Genomic DNA, 23,504 nt, shown 5'->3' on the forward strand with positions numbered 1-23,504 from the left:
TTCTGGCAGTCTTCCCTGGGAAGGTAAGCCTTGCTCTTGGAGGAAAGTACAGGACACACAGGTTTAGTCCTTGTGAAGTCACAGTAACTGAACCCTCCACTAACAGAAGGACCTTTAGGCTATTACTTATACATTAATACAATGCTTTAGGTTTGGAGCAGTGCTGTTGCATGAGTATTGTCAGCTGAACAGCACTGCTGCCTATTTGCTCTCTCCCAGTATTGACTGTATTTCTTAAAGCTCCATCTGTTAGAAGCAAGAGATTTAAAAAAGGGTAAGCTTAGCTTTAGTTCAGAAAAAAACTGTAGTCAAGAATTAAAAAGGGGCCCTGAGTAAAAAATTCAGGAGCCAGGAGTCACATTAAGAAAACTTCCCATTTAATTTTTAGATCTCTTTGGTTTTTAAGCTCACCTCATGGTTTTGAAATCTGGATTCATAAATATCATTCACTGAGGCTTGTCACACCTTGGCCAATGTGACACAGGGAAAGTGAAAATTAAACTTCTTTTAGATAAAATTGTTTTTCCTACTTATTTCTTACACTCCTAATGAACTTCTAGAATTTAAGCTAGTTTTGCCACTTTGTAATAAATTGACTTTGCAATTTATTCCACCCAGACAATGAAAAAAGGCCAGTCTCTCTGATTAGTGTGGCTACCCTTGACCTGCACAGTTACTGCTTTAAACCTAAAGCACTTGCCTACAGCAAACTTGTACATCCAGCAAACAAGTTCACATTTCCCCTGTGTCACCCACTTCCCATTGCAGTAAAAGAAGCATAATGAAACTACTGTCAGAAAGTAACAGCTACAAACACATACATCTAGGTTGAGGATTAACATAAATAACTTGTGCCCTTCTAACAGATGAGGGGATTATATGGTATCCTATTGTCTAGGCAGTGCATATATCAACCTCATTTCTTTTAGACAAAAGCTAAATTTGAGGCCTGAATTATTACTTCTTCCCTAATGATAAAAGACAGCATAAGGCAATAAGGCAATAATTTGCATAAGGCAAAATGTGCAGTGATGTCTGAGCACAAAAATGAGTGCAACTCTCAAAAGGCTTTGCAAAATTCAAAGAGGAGCAGTAAATACTCCTGTTTAAGGGAAGTAAAAATTGAGACATCCATTACTTTTATTAGAACTGATTTTGTTATCTCACTCCTCTCCTGCCTTTGATCTTGCTTCTTCTTCCTGAGACAAAATAGATGAGTCTTTTAATGAGACACCTCAAGATGTAAAATTACATTAGATGCTCCAAACTCCTTGGGTTTGGCTTGGCTCCCAAGCCCATGCTCAGAGTCACCATTACCATCAATTCCAGAGGAACTTGTGAGCTTGGGATTTGCCTTCTCAGGAGATGCACACATCAACAGTGATGCTTTTACCCAAGGGAGTGAAGTCAAAGAATCAAAGAGCACAAGGTCAGAGGACAGTTTTTATCCTTCTGAAGAGACACCTTTTATTAGCACTGTTTTTCAGGAAGGTACAGGCTTTCAGTCAGCTAAGGCCTGCCCCTCCAGCTCTTACAGAAACTTTTCAGTGTTCAATTCTCTGAAAAATGCAGTTACAGAATGCACCTGCTATGGGGCAGGGTGGCTCACACGTACCTCTGATGGTTTACAAAAATATTATTACTTTAAAATGATGCTTCAGGGTTGATGCAAACATTGCAAAAAGAGTGAGAGACAGAGATTCACACTGTCTCTTACAAACTTGTATAGTGTTATTTACAAATTCTCAATTCATTAGTATGATCCCACCATTCCAGGATGCCAGCTGATGTTTGCAGGGCTGCCAGATAGAGGGGAAAAAAGAAAATAAGAACTACAAACTCTTGGGTGTCATGATGCTGTATTTTACAGAGTCACTGCTTTAGAAATGAGATGACAAAAAACTGGCTTCAATTTGGCTACCTTACTACTACTACCCAAAAAAATGGTCCCAGAGAGAAGCAACAAAACCAACCAGAGAGAAAGAAATGTCTGGAAGAAGACAGACTGAACAGATAGGAATTCCTCTGTCTATACTGGAGGAAAATAACACAGGAAAAGATTTTTAAAATAAGTATCAAATAACAAAGTACAAAAGGGAAAGTAAAGCAGAAACTTCTGTAAATATGTCTGTATAGATCTTATACTGCTGAGTGCATTTACAGGTACTTCAACTTAAAGCAGAGAGAAGTGACTGTGGTCAGAAGGGAAGCACAGGCTGGCCCTGAGCACACACTTCAGGATCCAGGGAAGCCAGAAGAAATACCAGCATGTCAGCCAAGGCAGTGGTCACCCAAACTCTATTTACTGAATTGGTTTTGACAGCTTTGGGGCTCTTCCTTTTTCCTCTTAACACTTTTTAGCACTGCATAATATCAGAGTGACATCTTGAACGAGATGGGCCAACCTGGAGTCACAGCCCTGTGTGTAGTGCTAGTGTTGCTATTAGTCTCAAATATTGTGATTTCTGTACCTTTTCCCAAATTACATCATGCACTCTCAGGTTTCTGTGCTCAGTTTGAGCTGAGTGCAGGTTTCCACTGATTATTTCAATATTCAGTTTGCAGAGCTGCAAGTCTTTGATAAGACCATGTCCATCCAGATGACGTGTCATACAGGCCCCTTGCTTCAGCACCTACAGCCAAAGACACTTCCAGAGTCAACTAAATCAGAGCATAGCTGTAAACCCAGCCATACATTTGTACAGGAGGAGAACAAAAGCAGGATGAGTCCCCCAGGCCATGGGCTGAAAGCAGGAGCAGCAGTAAGCACCTGTGCTTTGCTCAGCCTTCCCAGCTTGTGCTAAACCAAGCAAGTGCCAAATCTAGAAAACAAGGCAATGAATCAAACTAGAGAGAAGAGTAATGAAGTACAGTTGAGAATCCAACTCATTAAAATATGAATTAGGCTAAGTTAGATTTATAACTAAGGTGGGGGAAATTAAACTGCATTTTTCTTCCTCAAATTAGAGCTTATCTATGGTGGTAAAGTTCAGAGCAGGAGGAAGATGCTGCTGGCCTGCCTCCACCTCAGCCCCTGCAGTCCAGCACTAGCCCTGGAGTCTGCCACACTTGACCCAAACACTCATAACTTGTTTGCTCTCACTCTGACATTGCTCCAAGTGCACTTAATGGCCAGCTCTAATTGGAGCATGACACACCTGCAGCAGCAGTTTGAAAGGCTGTACGAATAAATGCATGTGTTACTATTTTCTCCAGTATAAGTGATTGGGTGAGTGATAGGAGTAAATAGATTGTAGTGAAAAAGGAAGGTCTGTTCCAAATCAGAGCCCCTAAAAGTCCTGGGATGTCAAAAGTCTTGGGATGCCTAGATCAAAGTTCCTGAGGATTTTTGCAGCAAAAAGTGCAGGCCTGAAAGAGGCAGATTCTGCTCTCAAACAAGGTATTTGGAGAGCAATCAAAGCAACATTTTTATTATTTTTTCCCCCCTGTGTGGTATGGTACTACATGCTGGAAACATACCTTACCCAAGGAGGGGTTTTTAATCTCATGAGACATTTTGACTGATAGCTTCAGGAGACTGTTGACTCCAGCAGCACTGGTTTCTTTCACATCCAAACTGAGACATCCAAAAAGGAGTGGTTTTTCTGTTGGCAGAGAATGGTGCCCCCAGTATGACCCACTGGGAGGGCCAATTGCTTTTGTCCAAGTGCACATCTCCTTCACCCAAGGCGATTACTCTGAAGGGAAATTGCTGTAAGAACTCATTAATGAAACAGAAAGCCATTATTTCTGACCAGGTATACAGTGTCCTTTACAAACAGCACGAGGCTGGAAAACAAATGCAGGTGAGATCACGTGCTGGCCTTTTCCTCTCAGGTAAGAGTGTGAAAACTGCAGTAAACAATGCGTGCTCTGTACTGGTCTGCTCAACACCCGTATCGCTGCCTTAACGCCACCTAAACCTGTGACAGACAGCACAAACTGCTGAATTCCTTAAGTGACCTTGAAGGGAATAGCTCATGGATCAAGTGGCAGCCCTGCTCCAAGCATCCTGGTAGTGAGCAGTCCAGCGGAGCATTTTAAAGCACGTTATTCTTTTGTGTGGGCACAGAGCAAAGTAGTGGAGGCACGCTGACTTCCCTGCCACCTCAGGAGCATGATTACTTTTCCAGAGTCACATTTTTTTCTCCTTTTCTCCATCATGGTCCTACCAGAGCTGACATACTGCCTCCTTCCCCTCTTTGCTCCTCACTGGGCTCTGGATGCCATTTGCCATCATGGGGCTGGCACGCTATCGCTGCTCTGCTCATCTCTGGAGGCAGTGGGGTCCTGGTGGAGAGTCTGTGGCAGTGAGGCAGTACCTGCACCAGCTGCTACACCCATGTTTTACTGAAAACCACAGCACACTGATGAGCTCCCTACATGAGCCAAGGATGGCATGTAAAAAGATAACATTTCTAGTGGGATCAGCCTAGGCTAAGGAAGCTATCTCCCCCTCTCCCTCCCATCCTCTCTCCCTCCCACAAAAACCAGACTAGATGCAATATATAGCCTTAGTCTTGTCTAGCCCATCACATTTCTGATGCATAAAGCATCCTCAAAACGTCCTCAGATAAGATATTTTTCCTGCCTCGTGGAATTTAAGTTAACAATCAATAAACATAAATCAATCCAAGATTTAACTGAAAATACTGATTCAGCATGTAGTGGCAGGGGGTGACTAAGCTAACACATCTGGAACACAGCTAATGCCACTGCTTCCAGATGTGTGCCCAAATCAGTGGGTACTGAGGCAATATAAGGACATAAGAGACTGCTGCAAGTGGAGCTCACATTCCCAAGGGCTCCTGCTCCAAGGTGCATTTGAGGGCACTGTAAAACAGGAGGAGCAATGAGACCATGAGGTGAAGGAGCTCTGATTTGGCTATGGGCTACAGATACCTAGGGATTCCATTTCTTTGTTAATTTTCCTTTATTCTGCTTTACTGCAAAATCCATGTAAACATATCACTGAAGCAGGCACACTTGTAAAGCAGCACTACTTGGAAAAACAGATTAAAAAGGGCTTTTGAAGCTTCTCCTACCTCTTTTCTTTCCCACTTCGACTAAGAACTTTTCTCTGGAGCAGGAAGATGCATTTTTAATTTTTAAGAAAGATTATTGGAACCATGAATTTAAATATGGAGAGCCAATCTAGATTTGCATGAAGGCACCCCAGAGTACCATCTAATTGTAAAAACTAAGAATGGAGGAGCCATCTAAATCCATCCCACTGCTGATGGCAAATAGCTCCCCACAGGATATTTACAAGTTTTTAACGCCTTGGCCTTGTGCCTCATGTGCACCAGAGACATACTTTTAGGCCAATAAAACATCCCTTGTCATGGCTTAATGCTGGAAGAATTAATTTATCACTCGTTATTTCCTCTTTTAAAGCTCTGCTCTTTGGATAGCTGTGACATAATTCTTAAAAATCATACTAGTTAAAGAGCAGAATATGCTGTCCCCTCTGGCTCCCTGCCCACAAAGGCCAGCCATTCAAATGGTTTCATTTTCCCAGCTTAATTTCAGTTATTGCAGCTGACAAGGGGCCAAATCCACTTCAGGTGGAACACCTGGAGTCCTCTTGCAGGTCCTGCCTGGCCACCCTCTGACTAAGGGTCTGCTGGAGGCTGGGAATGGTTTTTCCTTCACAGTGCTGAAAGAGTGTCCCTCTTTGGGCTAAATCAGGGAGTTATGTCTGAATTCTGACAAAGCAAGGCCTGACAAAGCAAAGATGAAGTTTTGACTTAACTGTAGCCTAGGGAAATATGATTTCACTTTAAATAAGTCTCTCTCTGTCTCTACTGTGTACACACAATCCCAATGTAAGTGATTTCATCTTTCAAAGCTGAAGGTCAGCCATTTCAACAGGGTATTTTTTCCACTGGGTGTCACAGTTTCTGGTCTCCTGGCAGATCTGTACCATCAACATCCTAAATAAACCACAAAAGCAAGGCAATTTGAACTCATTGGACACTTTTATTTTAATGCAGCACCCAGCTTCATATCACATACATTTTCCAAAATTAGATGGGCATAGTATAGAACACTATACATTTTGCAGCTTACCATGGGGACAGTCTGCAGCTGTGAAAACAAATTACTTAAATCTGGCTATCTAATTTATAAGTTAAAATTGAGATATATAATAGCCTTGGGGTATTGTTTTAGATTAACAACCATAACACTTGCAATACAACTTTTTTATATCAAAAAATCAGTAACAGAGTAAAACATAATGCATATGTTCATAGCACATATCAAGATAGCTGAAAAAAGCTTCAAAATACATCATCTCTTTTCAAAGATATGAAATCACTAAGATTTACTTTTTTTCCTGAAAAAAATACTTTAGTCTTTAGTCAATAAAATATGTTGCTTCATGAACTCATGTATTTTCTTGTCAAGGACTGTATGCTGAACACTGAAAGGCTGACGAAAAATAGACATCCCTCCTTTCCCAGATAGCAACTTTTACAGGATTTCTTCCTCCTGGTTTGGAAGCTCAGCTGGGAGGAAAGCAACCTATGCATCACCAACAGGCAACTTTCACATTATGCCCATCCTAAATGCTTCCTGTGAAGGTTTCCAAATCCCAACCATCTCTTTGTGGTCGTTTTACCATGCACAGCCTCATCACCCTATGCTGGCTAGCCTTGGCAGAGTTGTAGAATCACAGACTGGTTTGGATTTGAAGGGACCATAAACATCACCTAGTTCCAACCCCCCCTGCTGTGGACAGGGACACCTTTCACTATTCAGGTTGCTCAAAGGCCCATCCAACCTGGCCCTGAACACTTCAAGGGATGGGGCAGCCACAGTTTCTCTGGCAATCTCTTCCAGTGTCTCACCACCTTCACAGTCAAGAGTTTCCTCCTTATATCTAATCCAAACCTGCCTTCTTTCAGTTTGAAACCATTCCCCCCTGGCCTATCACTGCATTCTCTTATAAAAAGTCCCTCTCCAGCTCTCCTGTAGCCTCTTTAGGTACTGAAAGGTGCTACAGGGTCTCTCCAGAGCCTTCTCTTCTCCAGTCTGAACAACCTGAACTCAGCCTGTCTTCATAGGAGAGGTGCTCCAGCCCTCTGATCATCTGTCAAGCAGGAACTATCTGGATGACAGCCAAACAAATTCCCTGACGTGGATATGGAATTTCCATCAGGAAAACTACTGCCATGCAGTCTGAAGATAATATTTTGACTTTGTCAGGATATCCAACTATGTACCAGTAACATGGCTGCCTTGACGAAACACACTTTTGTTACATCACCATAACTCTCTGGAAGGGAGAACTGAGGATTTTCTGGATAGAACTGGTAATGTTTCCACTGCACCCTAGTATAATATTAATAACTAGAAGGACATTGATCCTTAAGAATTAATGTGTGTTCACAGGTAGTTTGTTTAATAAAAGAATGCCTCAGAAATGGAAACTGTTTGCCTTGCTTAATTACCAGGTCAGTATTTATTTTGGAAGGCTCAAATAAAAATGGCTTATCTACAAAGGCAATCAGTCACTATACTTAGCTGGCATTTTTCTTTTTTCACCGTGGAATTACCATAGATTGAAACAAATATAGGTATCAGGTGATATGAAAGTTAACAGACCCAATAAAGAAATGCATGAACAAAAGGAATACACATGAGTGCACACTTACACACACACTGAGGAAGATCCTTATCTGCTCTGCCTAGCCCTGTCCTGCAGACAACAATATTTATTTGCCCACTGAAGACTTGATGGCTCATGGCCAGCACATCCTGTCAGATGCAAAGATGCTGTGCACCTGTTCCCATTTATCCTCTCTTACTGAGCATGCTGTGCTCTGCTCAAGTACCCACAGAAACCACAAACTGAGGACAGTGAGAGCTCATGCATGGGAATGTGATCCCACTCCTTCATCAGGCTGGCAGCTGGGGCAGGCAGACCTTGGTTGCTGTTCTGGGTCAGGGATGTCAGGGGCTTAAAGCTGATCACTCACCTGTAGGTCAGGAAAGTACTCTGAACATTAAGACTGTGAGGTCTCCCTTGCTGACCAAATGCTTTTAGGCGTAGGAGCATCTCCCATCCAAAGTTTAAGAAAGTTCTGCAAGAAATGATGATTTTGCTCCACCCACATTTTTCTAAAGAAAAAGTAGTTTTGAAGAAAATCTGTAATACTGGCTTTAGATGTGAATGTGGAGCAGCCAGGGCCTGTTAACAGTAGCCATGAGCATGGCTGCGTGGAGCAACTGCCAGAAGCACTGTCTGCTTCATGATGCCTTCTCCTCTCCTCAAAATGCTAACAGCTTCCCAAGAACACACACTTTTTTTTCACTTTGTGTGGGCTATCATAAATGCTTATCCATTGAGACACACAGAAGAGTAACCTCCTGCATCTTATGTGTAACAGATCAACACCTCTCCTTGATATTTCTCTTTACCAATGTGTGGTGTATCATCATCATGGCTGACATTTCACCAAAAAGAATACAAATCAACTCACATTCTAGTCATTGAAGGCATTTGATTGCAATGCTAAAAATGCAGAGATTATTAGATACTTTTATTAATTAATCCAGTGGTAAAATAACAGCCAAGCAAGTATTTCATTGTTGGCTAAGCAAGTATCATAATTTCCAGTAAATGAAAAAAACTCCTGGATCTTAGAAGGGAGACATTTGAAAACAACAGTATAAAGCAGACTCTTCCACTCTTCCCTTGAACAGCATATATTCCATGAATAACTCAGGTGAAATAAATGAGAGATTATTTCAAAGGAAGCTCCTATCAAACATGAAAAAGTCCTCCACTGCCTTAAAAATGCAACGTGCACACTTCCTTGTAATCATTTAAAAGCCTTCCTTAAAAATCACCCATTAAAGAAAAAATAAGTGTGCCATATGATTATTTCCTATGAAATAGTACGGGCTTATTAACCAAAAAACAATGTATGAACTAAAAAAGCAAACAGGGCCACCACTTAACCTCATTAAATCTCAGGAATGACTCAGCAGTATTATGAACAAATGAAGTAAACGATGATAAATTCTCAGCAATACCACTATTAGCAAGAGGGTGGAGGCTCTTTTGCAGATTCTCAGAAAAGCTTGCATTCCTCGCATTTTGTCACTGATGAGGAATGACCACCTGACTGACCTCAGCTATGCAGCAGCCACATAAGTCCCAAATCCAGAAGAACAGTTGTTGCTTGTTCGCACAGTGATCTTTAGTTGAATCAAAAACAGTGCATTACAAAAACAGACTTTTAGTAACAATTCTGCCATTGCTTATTTTCACCTGCAGACTTCTGGATTCACGTCCCCCTTCCACATACCTTTCAGCAAAAGTAGATTGTTTCCTTACCACTTTAAGCACTCCCAGTGATGCCTTTCCTATCTCTCAATTTTTGGCTGCTCTGGTGCCCTGTGATATGCCATGGCAGCCATTCCATGATGCTCCAAGGAGAGGTTACCCAGCTGATTCAAACCTGCTTCTCCTCCCTCTTGGCCCCAGGACCGTCCTACAGCTACAGGGAGCAAGCAAGCATCACACCCACAAGGGTGACAAAATTACTGCACCGTTTCTGCAAGGCGACCATATACACTTAAATCAGGGCAGTGAGACACGTGCAGGGTCGTGTTTAAGGTGGACAACAGGTAGGTGACATCCCCTTCCAGTAAAGCACACCATAGCCATGGTGGGAGCAGGGTTGACATCTTTATGTCTGAAGTCACCCAGTCCAAGAGTATTGCCCCAAGAAATACAGCAACATTCATTAACCAGCTTCCACTGTAAGAACTGAGACCAAAGCCACCAACCACTGCATCCATGGATCGAATGCAGGTTAAAGATTAATCTTTGCTTCCTCATTTAGAAAATAGTTGGGCATTAGCAGCTTTCTCCTACCAGGAGCATCTCCACTGATGTGCAAAGGAACCTTAACAAAAGCCTGCTGCAAAAGGCAATTACTTCCATCTCACATTTTATAGCCTCACACATAGCACTTCTACTATCTTCCCTCTCCTGGAAGTACAATTCTTGTACACATCCTTAAAACATACCATCAGCTATTAAGACAACAAAGCAGACTAATAAGAATGTACATAGAATAGGTTTTATAAAAATGCCCTGAATGCATTTTTAACCTCTTGTTAGAAGTACACTACTGGTTAAAGAAGAAAAAGAAAAGAAAAAAGCTATACACCAGTCATCTCAAACATGCTAAAAGAATGCAGAGACACTGGTAGTTGCAAGCAAGTGCTCAAATAATGGTGATTAGAAACAGCTGTAGCTCAAAAAGATTTTTTTTCCTAATTTCCAAAATAATTATATTTTAGTATTTTTTACTGTTCTCTTATATGACTTGAACTAATAAAATACAAGTTATCTAACATTAAAATACATCCGTGATTGCATAATAAACAGTACTAAGAAAATAATTATTTGACATGTGATTAAGGATAAAGATTCTGTACATCTCGCAAGTTCTATTCCTATGGTATGTTAAATCCACAGGTACTCTACAATGATACAATCCTACAGGAATCAGTAACATCCAGAAGCACATCTCAGAGGATGAGTTTTCAATTTAAGCAAGAACTCAGGAACTCTGTACCTCTTAATGATCGGGGCAGGAGGTGCTGCCAAAATGCATATAAATCAGGAATTCTTTACATAAATAAAATACTCTCAGGTTATTCATTTCAGTGATAAACTGCATTTACACATTAGGCTAGGAAGGGGGAGGAAAAAAGGCAAAGCATCCCCCACTCAGAAATATTCCATAGTCAGGTATTTGGTTCTGTACCTTCCTCACCTGCAAAGGCAAAATGTGCATAAATGGGGTGAAGAGAGACCCGGCAAGGCCAGTCCTCCCCACTGCCTTGGCAGAGACCCTGCTCAGCTGCACAGAACTCTCCTTGCAGGGCTGCTGGACACTGCTCTGCTCGGCCGTGTGGGCAGTCACAAGACGGTGACAGGACGTAGCTGCTCCAGCTGCGTTTCCAAGGCAATGCGTTCCTTGTGAACCTCCTGCAGGAGGAGAGATGTGTTAGAACTCCTGGGATGCTCACATCCACCACCCTGCTCCAGGAAAGGGCAGCCAGGCAGGCTCTTGCTGACCTCCCATGAGGGGGCTCCCTGCCAGTGTGGAGCTGGGCTGGACTGCAGCTCCTCCAGGTTCCCATTTGGGCAGGCTCAGAGCCCCAGAGTGCGAGTGCACTCGAGCCCTCAGCCTCAGGGCAAGATGTGCCTGAGGAGTACCCATCAAGTCTTCTGGTCTCCATAAAAACAGCAGAGCTCTGCTCTATCAGAAAGCTTCCAGACTGCAATATAACTCGAAGGACAAGTTCAGTTCTCCTCTGTGAACTTAGACAAACTTATCTGTCTTTTCCTACTGCAAAGCACAGGTAACAGTACTGGCCTGCTGAAGATGGAAACAAACAAGACCCAAGGAATGATGGCAATGTGCTCTCATTAAAAGCTTTCATATCTGTGCTTATTTCAATTCCTGTCCTATATTTTGCTCTGATTTTAATACTGCTGGAGGTGACATGTAACTGACTGCAGGGAGCTTTGTCACTGATATTCAATGCACTCCTTACCTTCAGCTGCTGCTGGAGCTCACTGTTCAACCTGGCGAGCACAGCATTGGCTTCTTTGTTTTTTCGTATAGCGGTCTGAATAGCCCTTTTCTGCTTGGAAGACTGTCTGCCAGACAGATAGATACAAGACATTTCAATTGAGAGTCTCAGCACTGGCTGATGCCAGAAGAACAGACACCCATTTTGCCTAACTTTATGCACCCTGGACTACACTTCAAAGACATGGTACAAACAACAGATTTAAAAGAAGAAAAATGTAACACTGAAATGAGATGGCTGAATCAGGTGGAATATTTGAAACTTCTTAACCTGAATGACAGAAATAATTTAGGCCATATCAATCATTTCACAATCACTGCATTCTCATTGAGTTTAAGAATGATCCCTGCACAGCTGTGCTTATTGCAGCATCTTTGCATTAGCTGTTTTCAGAGACTTGTAGAGTTTAAATAGTCAGAAGTAGTTAACAGAAAACACAAAAACCATTCCATACTGAAAGAAAGGACATTGGCATGAAAATTCTGTCTCAAAGTTTTGATAATTCTGATGTTTCTTTACTTCAGAAATTAATACTTCTTTTATCCAAAACAGTCATTTCCACCAAAACCATGTGACATCACAAACAGGAAGGTGACTGATTGGCTTCCGTCAACTCTTTTGCAGCTAAAATAAAGGATGTACCTTTTTTATTTTAAGAACTTGTTTTGTTAATTAAGAATTTTTATTGCCTCATAGGCTGTGGTAAGTGATCTGGAGGAAATAATAGCTATGTGGACAGGTATAAAAGGAGACAGCTGTACATAAGGACCAACCTATTCAAAGCAAGACAGATAACAGCAAAAAAGAAAGAAAACACAGAAAATACTGACTGAATATCCAAGTCCCTTTCCAAACAGATTATTTTAAAGTTTCACATGAGGAAACAAGAACTCTTTAACACCAGATTGTATCTAAAACACATGCCCTATTTAAATAAGGTCCAGTGGCACACAGTCCTCATTAGCCCTTTTCTCTTAACAGAGCTGATGACACTGATTTTTGCAATAGACACGCAGCACAGTGACAGGACTTTGTGCTGTTATCTTCCAGTGGACTGTCAGTTTTCTGCTTCACTATTTTCCTGCAAACTACTCTCCATAGGCTATAAAGTAATAAATTGTAGGAAAAAAAATAAAAGCAATATATGTCTGTGGCCATTTTAACATTCTAGGAGAAATATAGACAAGACAGGATTGAGATGTTAACAAATGCTGTTATCTTTGAACCACTATGGAATATGCACTCCCAAAGCACAAAATAGTACTTCAAGAGCATCCTAGGAGTCTTATTACTTATTCTAATCTCCAATTATGCAGCACAGATTCAGTCTACTGATAAACAGTCTGCCAAGAAATGCTCAGTTGATTTGGGCAGCTTGATTTTGTTTCAGACTGAATCAGATGTCTTTTGCAAGGCCCTGGGTGACGGTGAGGTGTAATGTTTGCACAGTGCTTCAGCTGAGGGAGCTGCACAGACCCCAATAGGGTTTCAGTGCCTTCACTTGCCATCTGTACAGCCCCTTCTCCACCACTATTAAACATACATTGAGTGAAATCCCTACAAGTCTTTGTTGCTGACAGCTTTGACAGCTGTATTTACGAGAGCAAACAACACACCTTGGGTTTGGCCATTATCGGACGGACTACAAGTGGTCTGTGGCTCATCTCCCACCAGTGGCAAGCTCATTTCTAACATGCCTTGCAAAGAAGAAATATCATATGACCAACATCAAGCCTTTCATGACTCAGCTTCCTGGGCATTTATGTGGTCATATCTGTTCCCATGAAAATTGAGGCAAAATTCCAGAAAGGAAAGGCAAAAACACACATCGTCACATATAAATGAGGCTGTGTTAGAGATGCTGGTGTTAGAGATGGTTGAACAGCTAGGCTTGCTCCTCATACATGTCTACCAGGTACAGAAGTAGAACACCTTTGAAGAGGTTATCTACTTATAAAATACCACTGACAGTCACTACAGGCTTAGTCTGCATTTGAGAAGACTGATGTAGATTTTGGAGACCTGTACCTTGTGAAGCATTCTCAGAAAGAGAGCTATTAAACACAAAATTACACAAAGAGCAAATCCTGCTATATCAGATCTCATATTGCAATTTGACATGCTTGGTACAGGTTTTTACTTTTGGACTGGGAGGTGAGGCTTGACTGCTGGCAGGGATGAAGTCACATTTATAGTGGGAGAAAGCTCAGGGGTCTCCAGCCCTTGTGCCTCTGTCCGGAGCTTCCTGCGGGCGGGTTTGGAGGGTGGTTGAGCAAGAACAACCTCCTGAAAGGAAAAAACACAGCAACATTAAGTCAGGCCATATGTGCCCCATCATTAGGCTGGAGAATACTTGTGACACATAAATTGCTGACAGCTGGTTAAAGATTTCATAATTTAAAGATGTGCAGAGCTTAATTCCAATTTGGTAATAGCTTCTCAGGTTTCTGACTTTGAAAAAGGAACAGTAACTCCTGCAACCACTTCATGAATGAAAGGGTATTTTGCCTTCATCTGGACAACAGGCTCTTCATAACTGGTTTTATAGCTTAGTGTGCATGGGGTGGAGGTGGAGGCAGGGGTATAAACACATGTACTAGCCCCTGGTTGACCCAAAAGCATTAAAAACAGAGGAAGATTTATTTTTGACTATGCTCAGTTGGACAGAATCAATAATCAATCACTTGTATTCCAACTTACTGCCTCACACATCTGGCGTGGAGCCTATCCCTTCTCCCCTGCTCTCTTACATGAAAAAACACTGAATACAGTTTTGAAATACAAATACATGAAATTATCCATGCAAAATTAATGTGTTGAAGTAGAGAAGGCCAGCTATTTCTCTTGATAAGTTACAGCAAAGAAATAGTCTGGGTTTTCTAGGTAGAGCAGAGTCTTGGATTTTTATGACTTCAGTGGTAAGAAGGGTTTTCATCATTATAAATTAAGACACCCTTTCTTTTGCAATGAGAAGTAATTTTACCACCTTATAGCTGATTTAAATTACAAACATAAACATATTCTCTTCAGTGTGTTTTACTATTAGATCTATTTTACAAGGGATATAACTATTACTGCCTCATTTCATGAATGAGAAAGCCAGGACTCAAAAAGTTGAACTGACTTGAGACACGTTTTTTCAGCATCAAAGACAAAACCAAAGACCAAATTTCAATATCACACATTTTACTGGGCTAGATTACCTTCACTGCTATGTTTTCACCAAATGTTAATAAAATAAGAAAAAAAAAATTAATGGGGAAACATTTTATGACAAAGCAATTACAAGGGAAAAAAAACAACACTGTAGTAAGCAGCCTGACTCACAGGAGACTACTATGAGTGATACAAAATGTAACCAATATAAGATCATCAATCATGATCTTATTAGATCATATTAGAAGGGCTGCAATTATTAAAATAATTTGAATTATAGGGAAAAAGGTTTAAACATTAAAAACCAGTTCTGTAATTACTAAAAACATCTAAAAATATTATCAGATGTTCTGATCAGGATATCAGCACATCAGGAGTGCACAGATCTCTGGTAATGCCATGTTCTGAAATCCTCTGCACAGACACAGCTCCCTGCAAACACACCCCATACAGCAAGGGAGGAACTTGCATATGCCTTCCACAACTACAGTGCCAAACACACAATCCCAGTCTACCTTAAACTGCCCAAACCCTACTAAAACCACAGGATAAATCGCTCCTCCCTTCAAACCACAGCGCTGTAAGCAATGGTCCCAGCAGATCCCTTGGCAGGGGCTCTTTGGCTGGCTGCTGCTGCAGCAGGCTTTGGAAGGTGGGTCAACAGCACAACAACCACCTGCCTCCCACAGCCTGGGGCTTCGCTGCAGTTTAGGGAACCAGGTGGGATGAGGGTGAGCATGAAGGAGGTGGACCACAAGGACTTCATTTCCCCAGCAGGGCTACAAAGCAGAGCAAGGGAAAAGCAGGGCCAGGCTAGAAGTAGCATATGACGAACACAAGCAGAGCAAAGACACTGCCCAGAAAGCCCTGTCACATACAGAAAATGATGACACTGTAACAGCCTGTTACACTAAGAAGTGTGATGGTGCTCCCTGAGCATGGCACATCCAGCACGTGGCAAAAGCTCTTGACTGGGCTCAGTAAATGTCTTGCAGGTGCTGCTTGGCTGCAGGAGGGGCCAGAATGGGGAGGATCTATATTTGCCCCTATCCAAACCTGTTCTGGCTGGGGGTGGTGGAAGGAGGTGGTCAGAGCATGACCAGGAGAGGGAAAATGCTCACAGCCACTGCTAAGGCCACTCCATCCCTAAGCAAGGGACTTCGAAGTGTGCCATTTTAATTTCAGTGCTTAATTTTACAAATTATAGGTTCATACAAAAACATATTAGAAACTGCACATCTTGAGCAAATCTCTCCCAGACTATGTACATTTAGTGGCAGATCCTCACCTCTAGCAAACAGATGTATTTACATCAGAATCAAATCTTCAATAACTGAAACCAAGAAATGCATCACAATTTGGAGGAACTACAGTGAGACAGGGCTGGAGTACAATCAAACTCTTTTTGTTTTCCCTAAGGCTCCACAAGCCCCTATTGATTTGAAATAAATGGCAAGCTGCCTCCCTCAAAGCACGTGCATCAATGTGTACATACTAAGAGGTTTCTTAATGATTTATCCTAGTTGATGTCACATATGATCACAGTTCTCTCCAGTGTCTTGACCTCCAGAGAAGGTAAACACGTAAAAACATAACCCTAACCCTCAGTTTAATTGCTTTTAAACTTAAAATAACCACATTTGTTGATGAAGGCAAATCACTCCATAATGGTACAATGTGTGCAGATCTCACCTTTTTTGCTGAACTGTTTTCTTCTGCCTGCGATGGGGGTCTGTTCATCTGAGGGTGTAATTCAACCTCAGATGGTTGCTCTGTCTGCAACAACAAATCAGTCATTGCTACACCCAGAAAATGACTAGCAGTCACATGCAATAAAGTCAATGAAAGGAAAAGTTAAACACAAAAGAAAAGTTACTTTAACAATTCAACAGTAGGGAAAATGGAGATCTAGGTTGACAGCTGAATGGATGACATACATCTTTTGCAGATTTTTAATGAAACCATATTCTTGCATTTCATTGCGCTGGGAAAACGGGAGAAAAGTTTTTTTAGTGAAGCATTAGGAACCATGTCTCTGAATGTAAACAATCTAGTACACAGAATTTCTTCAAGAATTACCATTATATCCTAAATACTCTGAAAAAAACTAAGAGAGTGGAAAAAAACCTAGAAAGATCTTGGATATGCCCTGTCACCTTATTATCACCTGAAGCCAATGAAAATTCATAGGAGTAAGCCTCTGTCTTTGAAGTTTGTGAGGCTGGAGTGAGAATGCCAGAATCATACCAAAAATTCCAGCAAAGTTACTGAAAACACGAATCATAAAAAAGCAGACAAGTCTTCCCTCCTCCCTTCTCACATTTCAAACAGAAACCCAGCTGAAAACTCACCACCCAGATCTACACATCTGCAAAACGAAACACCTGATTCCAAAAATATCTGACTGAGAAGCAAATGAAAGCAGAGGGTTAATCCTTTGCTTTGCCTCTCATTAAAGTTTTTGGCACCTTTTGATTTCCTCCACCAGGACAGGGCACAGCACCAGGGAGGGTGGCAGGATTTAGAACTGCCTGTCCCCAGGTGCACAGCAGCAAATATCATATTATAAACATGGTGTGGCTGTTTTCTGTCCAGAAGGAATGGGCTGCCTCTCTAAGATGGGGAAGGCAGGCAGGAGCAGGAGGTTGGGGCCAATTGGCACTGACAGGCAGCCTCTCCTCCTCTTTCCCAGCTTCTGCCAGGTTGGAGTCAGGCTGACAATGGTCCCCAGGCAGCAGGGGCAACCTGCAATCCTCTTCCCTCCTCAAAGGAAGCTCATTTCTACACAGGTGAAAGCCTGTGTTTAAAACCAAGCATAGGGCAAACCTCAGACTTTTAAGGGGCCAGGATTTTAGCCATAATAACCATTTGTTGCACACCAAAGAACCTAACTCACTGTTGCCAAGAGGTTTCTGCATAGGCCCACCAAGCTCTGTAGCAGTCACAAGTTTCCAAGTGCTTAAGTGTAAGTTAAATAAAAACAACAGAAAGCACTGAATTTGCTATATTTAAAAAGGAAGAACTTTTCCATACTATTTTTACTTTTTCCATAACAGACACAATAAGAGCTGTACAGAAAGGGTCAGGGAAATGTGGTTCTGTGGCACTGCTCTTCTCCAACCATACAATATCAAACAAGTGCACAGAGGTGGAAGTTTTGAAATTAGTTTCTTTAAAATGCATGTGAAATTCCTCAGGAGAGAGGGAAGAGAGGGACTGACAAGATTTGTGTCTAACATCTTCTCTCCAACCCTTTTTAAGTGTGCTACATCTGTCGTGTTACTTGATGGTTAAAAAACTCCAAAGAGCCCCTCGCACTGTAATATTTCCAGTATTTGAATATGAATATCTCAATTTAAAAAAAAAAAAAATTAACTAATGGATGCTAACATTTGAATTTTGAAAAGCTTTTTATATATTGAAGCGCTTCCTCTGTAAATGTAGATTTCTGGTCAAATAGAGTGAAATGGAAAAAAGCAATTTTTTTGTGCGCCTATAAAAATCAAAGACCTTTAAAAGTCCTGAATGCAACAGAATATTTCTTTATCAGCAAGCTGAATAGCCCATAACCTCCCTGATTTCTACAACTGCTTTTATACATTTGAAAGAAATTAAGGCTCTAAGCACTGTTAACAGTAGCCTGGCAAAATCCACAAGGGTTTCATGAATAATTTGGGGATGGCAAAGCTCAAATAATGAATAGAACCACACAGTAAGTTTAGACCACATCAATTTGACAACCCATTCATCCATTTAAGGACAGTAAGTGTAAACCCAGCTCTTCAGAGAGACCACAGATACACACACTATAAAGTCCTCACAGTATAGCTTTGCTGCACAGAACAGTGCCAGGGTACAGGAAAGACAGCTTTCAATGACATTTTAGTGACAGAGAGCACTAGATACCTGCCTTAATCTAGCTAGGCAGGCAGTTTCTGGTGCTCACACTCTTATTGGAGTCTACACTAAACCTTGCATCAAAAGCAAGCATATATTAACTTAGTCCACAGTACGAAGAGGAATAAAAAATACAAAACAACCGACCAACTCCATGTTATTTATGTACAGATAAAAAAATGCAGCTTTTGCAGAATTAGTATGTTCAAACAGTGTAGAAGTAACTGAACAGACTGGTATTCCAAGATGTCTGTTTCAAATAATCAGAACTGAAATCACTGTCAGATAAGGGGCCTAGAGAGGAAAGAAATTTTTTTAAAAAACAGAGCCCAAACTTTTGCAGAACCACTCTCTCTTTTTTCCGTTCTTCTTTTTTTTTTTTTTTTTAATGGTCTCATTGCAGGAGAATACTGTTTTAAACCAAAGGGAGCTGAAAAAGGAAAGAAAGGGTAAACCTGGTGTTCTGGTGAAAGCAAATAAAAAACACAGTGAAAATGTCAAAAAGGGTAAGATTTCACAATCTGTGAGAGCAAGACGTATTCTGCAAGCTGAGTGCTGTGATGTGTCTGTCAGGGACAGCCTGCAGCCCATGCTTAGGGCTGTGGCACATGCTGGCTGTGGTCACTGAGCTGGCCACTGCTGTCAGGACATGAGGAAGAGAAAGCTCAGCAGCCAGTGGTGCAGGGGCTGGTAAAAATAAAGAAATAGCTACATCCGACCGACCCTCACCCCCTTCCCCCATCATCCCCCCCCCAAAAAAACACCAAACCCAAAAACCCAAAAAGCCCTAGTTCTGGTGATGCAGCTCCTGCATAATGAAGGAAACCAAGTGCCTGCCATGTCCCTAAAGTGCCACCTAGTGGCACGTGGGACAGGCCACTTCTGAGAGCTTGGCACACGCATCACTCACTGCAAAGGTCCGCTGGTGCAGCCAACCCAACAAAGTCCTCTCTGAGAGGCTTTACAAATACATCTGCAAGCTGATCTTTCCCCACATTGTCCTCACACAGATTTTAAAGGAAAAATAACTCCTGCTTTTTCCTTTGGCAGAGGGATTCTTCACAGATTTCACTCACTGATTTGGATGTGGGGTATGCTGTTATTGGGCAGAGAGAGCCTGGCTCAACAGTACTCTGGTCCTCTAGTGGAGTACAAGGAAAAGGAGTTCCTTCAGCAGCAGCTGAGGTGAATTCCCTTTAGTTCATCATCATTTTAATACCATGCTTAGCACAGTCTGTCCACAATTGACTCAGAAACATAGCAATAAACTACTTCCCTACAATCACAGAAATGTCTTAAAATAATCACATATCTTGACACAATTATTTTCAAGTTTAAATTCCTCACCGTTGGTTTATTAATTATAAATTATGCAATATGGTCTCCCAAAGGAAACTCCATTTATGCTAGTGTAGAAGTGCTTCTGATGGAGATGTCTCACATCCTCAGAATGGAATAAACATACCTACAGGGATCTCGATTTTGGGAAGCAGAGTAAGAGACAGAAGACAGAAAAGAGCAAAAGAGTGTTCTATTCCAAATCTCCTGAAGATATTCTCTTTGCAGAGACCAATCCAGTTATATTAATAGACAGTATCTCCTGTTTCCTTAGCACAGTCTTGACTTTTCTAGGAACAGCCATACCCTTCTCGTTCTTCCAGGCAGAAGGTAGAACTGGCCAACAAAGTTTGTGTTGGCCACAGACAGAGCCCATCCTGCGGCCTATGACCAGCACTGAGCATTAGGACAAATAATTCCTCATGGTTAAGGAGAGTATTAAGAGTTGCAAATGTTCATTATTTCATTGCATGATCCTTGACCAGTCATTGATAATCTCAGTGCTCCACGTGACAGCACCTAACAGTACCTTTCTGCAAGAATACATAATGCTCACTTAAGCACTGAGTGCTTTGAAAGCCTCAGATGAAAGATTTTCATAACCATAACTTACATTTCCAGTTCTTTTGCTTTGCAATGCTGGATTATATGTAGATTTCACACCCACTTTTCAAGACAATCCGTAACTGCTCTTCCAGAACAGAAGATCTACACCAAGCTTTCGTATTTCTGTTATGTGATACCTTTTTGCAAGAGATGAAGTATATATATTCAATCATTATCACAGTTCAATTTCACTCACACTTATGCTCCAGGCTAACTTTACACATGGCAATAGTGCCATTGTAGTCACTGGTACTACTCAGAGAAATGAAATTATCTTTGTGCATTCATTGGAGTAGCCCATAATCGTTACCTATATAGTGCCACTGCTTAGCTTTGCAAAAAAAAAAGTATTGAGAACAGCTTATCTGTAAGAAAAAGTAAGATATCAAATATGCTTAACACTCTGCATGTGCCCATTGCAATCTTCTATCATCTCTGTGTAAGTTCATTTAAGAGGTATTTTGCTCCTTTCTAAACACTCGTATTTTTGTGCTTAAAGCCAATTTCTGGTGAGTTGAGACATCTCAATTCCAGTTTCTGTGAGTCTTCTGCATCCCACACTGAATCATCAATTCTTTTTATTGCTTATTACAAAAAATGAAAATGGTAAGACAGAAAGAAAAACCCCACAGGGATGCAAATGCAACAAGCTGCCAGGGTCTTAGTGTGCTGCCTGCTTTCTCAGCACTGTGCAGCCCTCAAGTTTGGATAAGCTTTTTCTTTCCCTGAGCTATCTGAGGGCTAGTGATAAGGTTGAGGAGAAAGGCAGTAAATACAAACAAATTGCTGCAATGTTCAGCTCATTCACAAGGAAAGAATAGGACCCAGATGGAAGCATTAACAATCTGTTTTAATACTTCAACTTCCACAAAACCAGATTAACGTAAGCTAGAAAGGCATATGTGCATTCCACTAGAGATACAGGCATTGGGTACTTAGCTTCTTTTTCGCTGTTATGATAAATGTGAAGCCAAATTAAAGAATTGTTACAGCACATTTTAATTAAGATACTTGCCTTCTTTCACTCTTCCAGAAACCTCTCTAGGAAGGATTTTACAGCATCCATCAACTGCTCCTCAAATTCAATTTTAACTGTGCTACTTTCTACCACTTCTTAAATCGCAATTTATTTTGTCTGGCTGTATTAGATTTAATATATAATTTTCATGAGAGAAAGATAATCCATTTGTATTATATTAAAGTGGCAGATGGCAAAATCTTTCATGCTATAGAAGACTTTCAGTTTCATTATTGTTACATGCTTCTTCGGTACCTATTGCATGGCTTATACAACATATGTTATTCTGCAGCCAAAACCATGGAGATACTCAAAAAAACCCCAACTTTTCCTTGTAAAGTGGTTGTAAATGCAAGCTAAAAAATATTCCTTTCATTTAATACAAAATAGTTATTTGGGAGAGTACCATCATGTATAAAATTGCATGGTGCCAAAAGCAAAATCTTCACTTTTTTGCAATGGATAATTTTTATTTATGCAACAGAAAAGTTGCATAAATTCAAGGTGTCCTGCCAGCACTTGAAATTCCTCATGTAATTTTACAGAATAAAGGGATGCCTGAGTATTTTCTCCAAACAACCTCATAACCAAGTCCGACCTCATCCTCCATGTATCTCTGCTTTAGCCAAAGATGCTGGTGGGGAGGGGGTTGCCTGGACCACCTCCCAGCACTGAGCCTGCACATGGCCATCCTCGTCTGGAGGCCCAGAGGTCTCAGCAGGACGGATGGGAGTCCTTCCCCACCTCTTGGCTTCAGCATGGGCACGTGTAATTGATGGCTAAAAATCCAGCCTGAGCTACATTCGTGGCTCTCCACGGATTCAGCAGGACGTGGAGGCATGTTAGTAGAGACAACTTCTTGAAATGGGCCCCAGTTTTTAGTTGCAGTTCTGGATGATGAATGTCCAAAAAGCTTCAAGGAGTTATGAAATAACATTTGGAGAGCAGAACATTCAATACATTAAAAAGAGCAGTATCTTTGCTTTCCAACACCACCAGGGGCTAGGACTGGGCAGGGTGACCCACCCATCACCCCTCACAGTGCTTCATTTCCAGGATTTCACCAAATCAATAACAACTGCCACTAAACTGACAGCCGAATTCTGAGCTCATATAACACAGTGAGATTTTAATCTTTAGAGCTGCACTGTACTCAGGGTACTTCAATTTGATAATGTTAACAGCTGCTGCCTACTCTACTTCACTTGAATGCTTTGCCTTCACCCATAATTTTTTCAGTGCCTGCCAAAACTGCCAGCATGGAATCAGTGGGAAAAACACATCCCAAGGTCTCCAGAAATAAAAGTGCAGCACAAACCAGTGTGAATTTACAAAACCAACAGGCTTAAAATTGTGACTCTGGGAAAAGAGACCAGGAACATCAGTTTTTTCAGCCAAGATACACAAAGTTTTCTTCCAGTCCCACTGTTTTCAAATTCCCTTATACAGCACAGGCAGGATTGAAGATACGCCTTCATCGCTGGACAGGAAGGTACTGAAATAGAGTAATTTAAATAAAGGAATGTTGATCTAATTGGGCAACATTACAGATAGTTAGCTGATTTTGGATAAAATCCTAAAGTTATATTTACTTTTTGGTGTTCATCCGTAATTCCTATTAACATAAATATGTTACTAAATCTGCCAGAGAAAGCAGCTGTAGTAAATGACTTCTGTAGGCTTAAAAGCCAACAGTAATAAAGTATTATTTGGTTTTCCATTAAAAAAAAAATAACAACAGGGGCTTGTATGAAATGTGCATACACGTTTAGCTCCAGCAGAACATTATTCATGAGCACCCAAAGTTATTTTCTATCTGAAATCTGTGTCACTGCAAATCATCTGCATAGCTACTCTGCCT

At 41.2% G+C, this 23,504-nt stretch overlaps 1 protein-coding gene across 6 annotated transcripts in view; it reads right to left on the reverse strand.

Annotated features, from left to right (window-relative positions):
- Positions 1–5,962: 5,962 nt before the first annotated feature.
- Positions 5,963–23,504, reverse strand: part of REPS2 (RALBP1 associated Eps domain containing 2) — a 95,371-nt gene continuing 77,829 nt past the window's right edge. For 4 of the 6 annotated variants that reach the window (XM_086879998.1, XM_086879999.1, XM_086880003.1 and 1 more), the window contains 4 exons: positions 16,477–16,560; positions 13,769–13,914; positions 11,590–11,695; positions 5,963–11,017 (listed from right to left, as the gene is read on the reverse strand). In XM_086879998.1, the coding sequence (XP_086736124.1) occupies positions 10,949–11,017; positions 11,590–11,695; positions 13,769–13,914; positions 16,477–16,560 (405 nt within the window). In that variant the 3' untranslated portion in view covers positions 5,963–10,948. The remainder of the gene's footprint in view (positions 11,018–11,589; positions 11,696–13,768; positions 13,915–16,476; positions 16,561–23,504) is intronic. The other 2 variants (XM_086880001.1, XM_086880000.1) reach the window with 1 other exon arrangement.

This window comes from Cyanistes caeruleus, chromosome 3 (assembly GCF_971803275.1).
Source record: "Cyanistes caeruleus chromosome 3, bCyaCae1.hap1.1, whole genome shotgun sequence".
NCBI lineage: Eukaryota > Metazoa > Chordata > Aves > Passeriformes > Paridae > Cyanistes > Cyanistes caeruleus.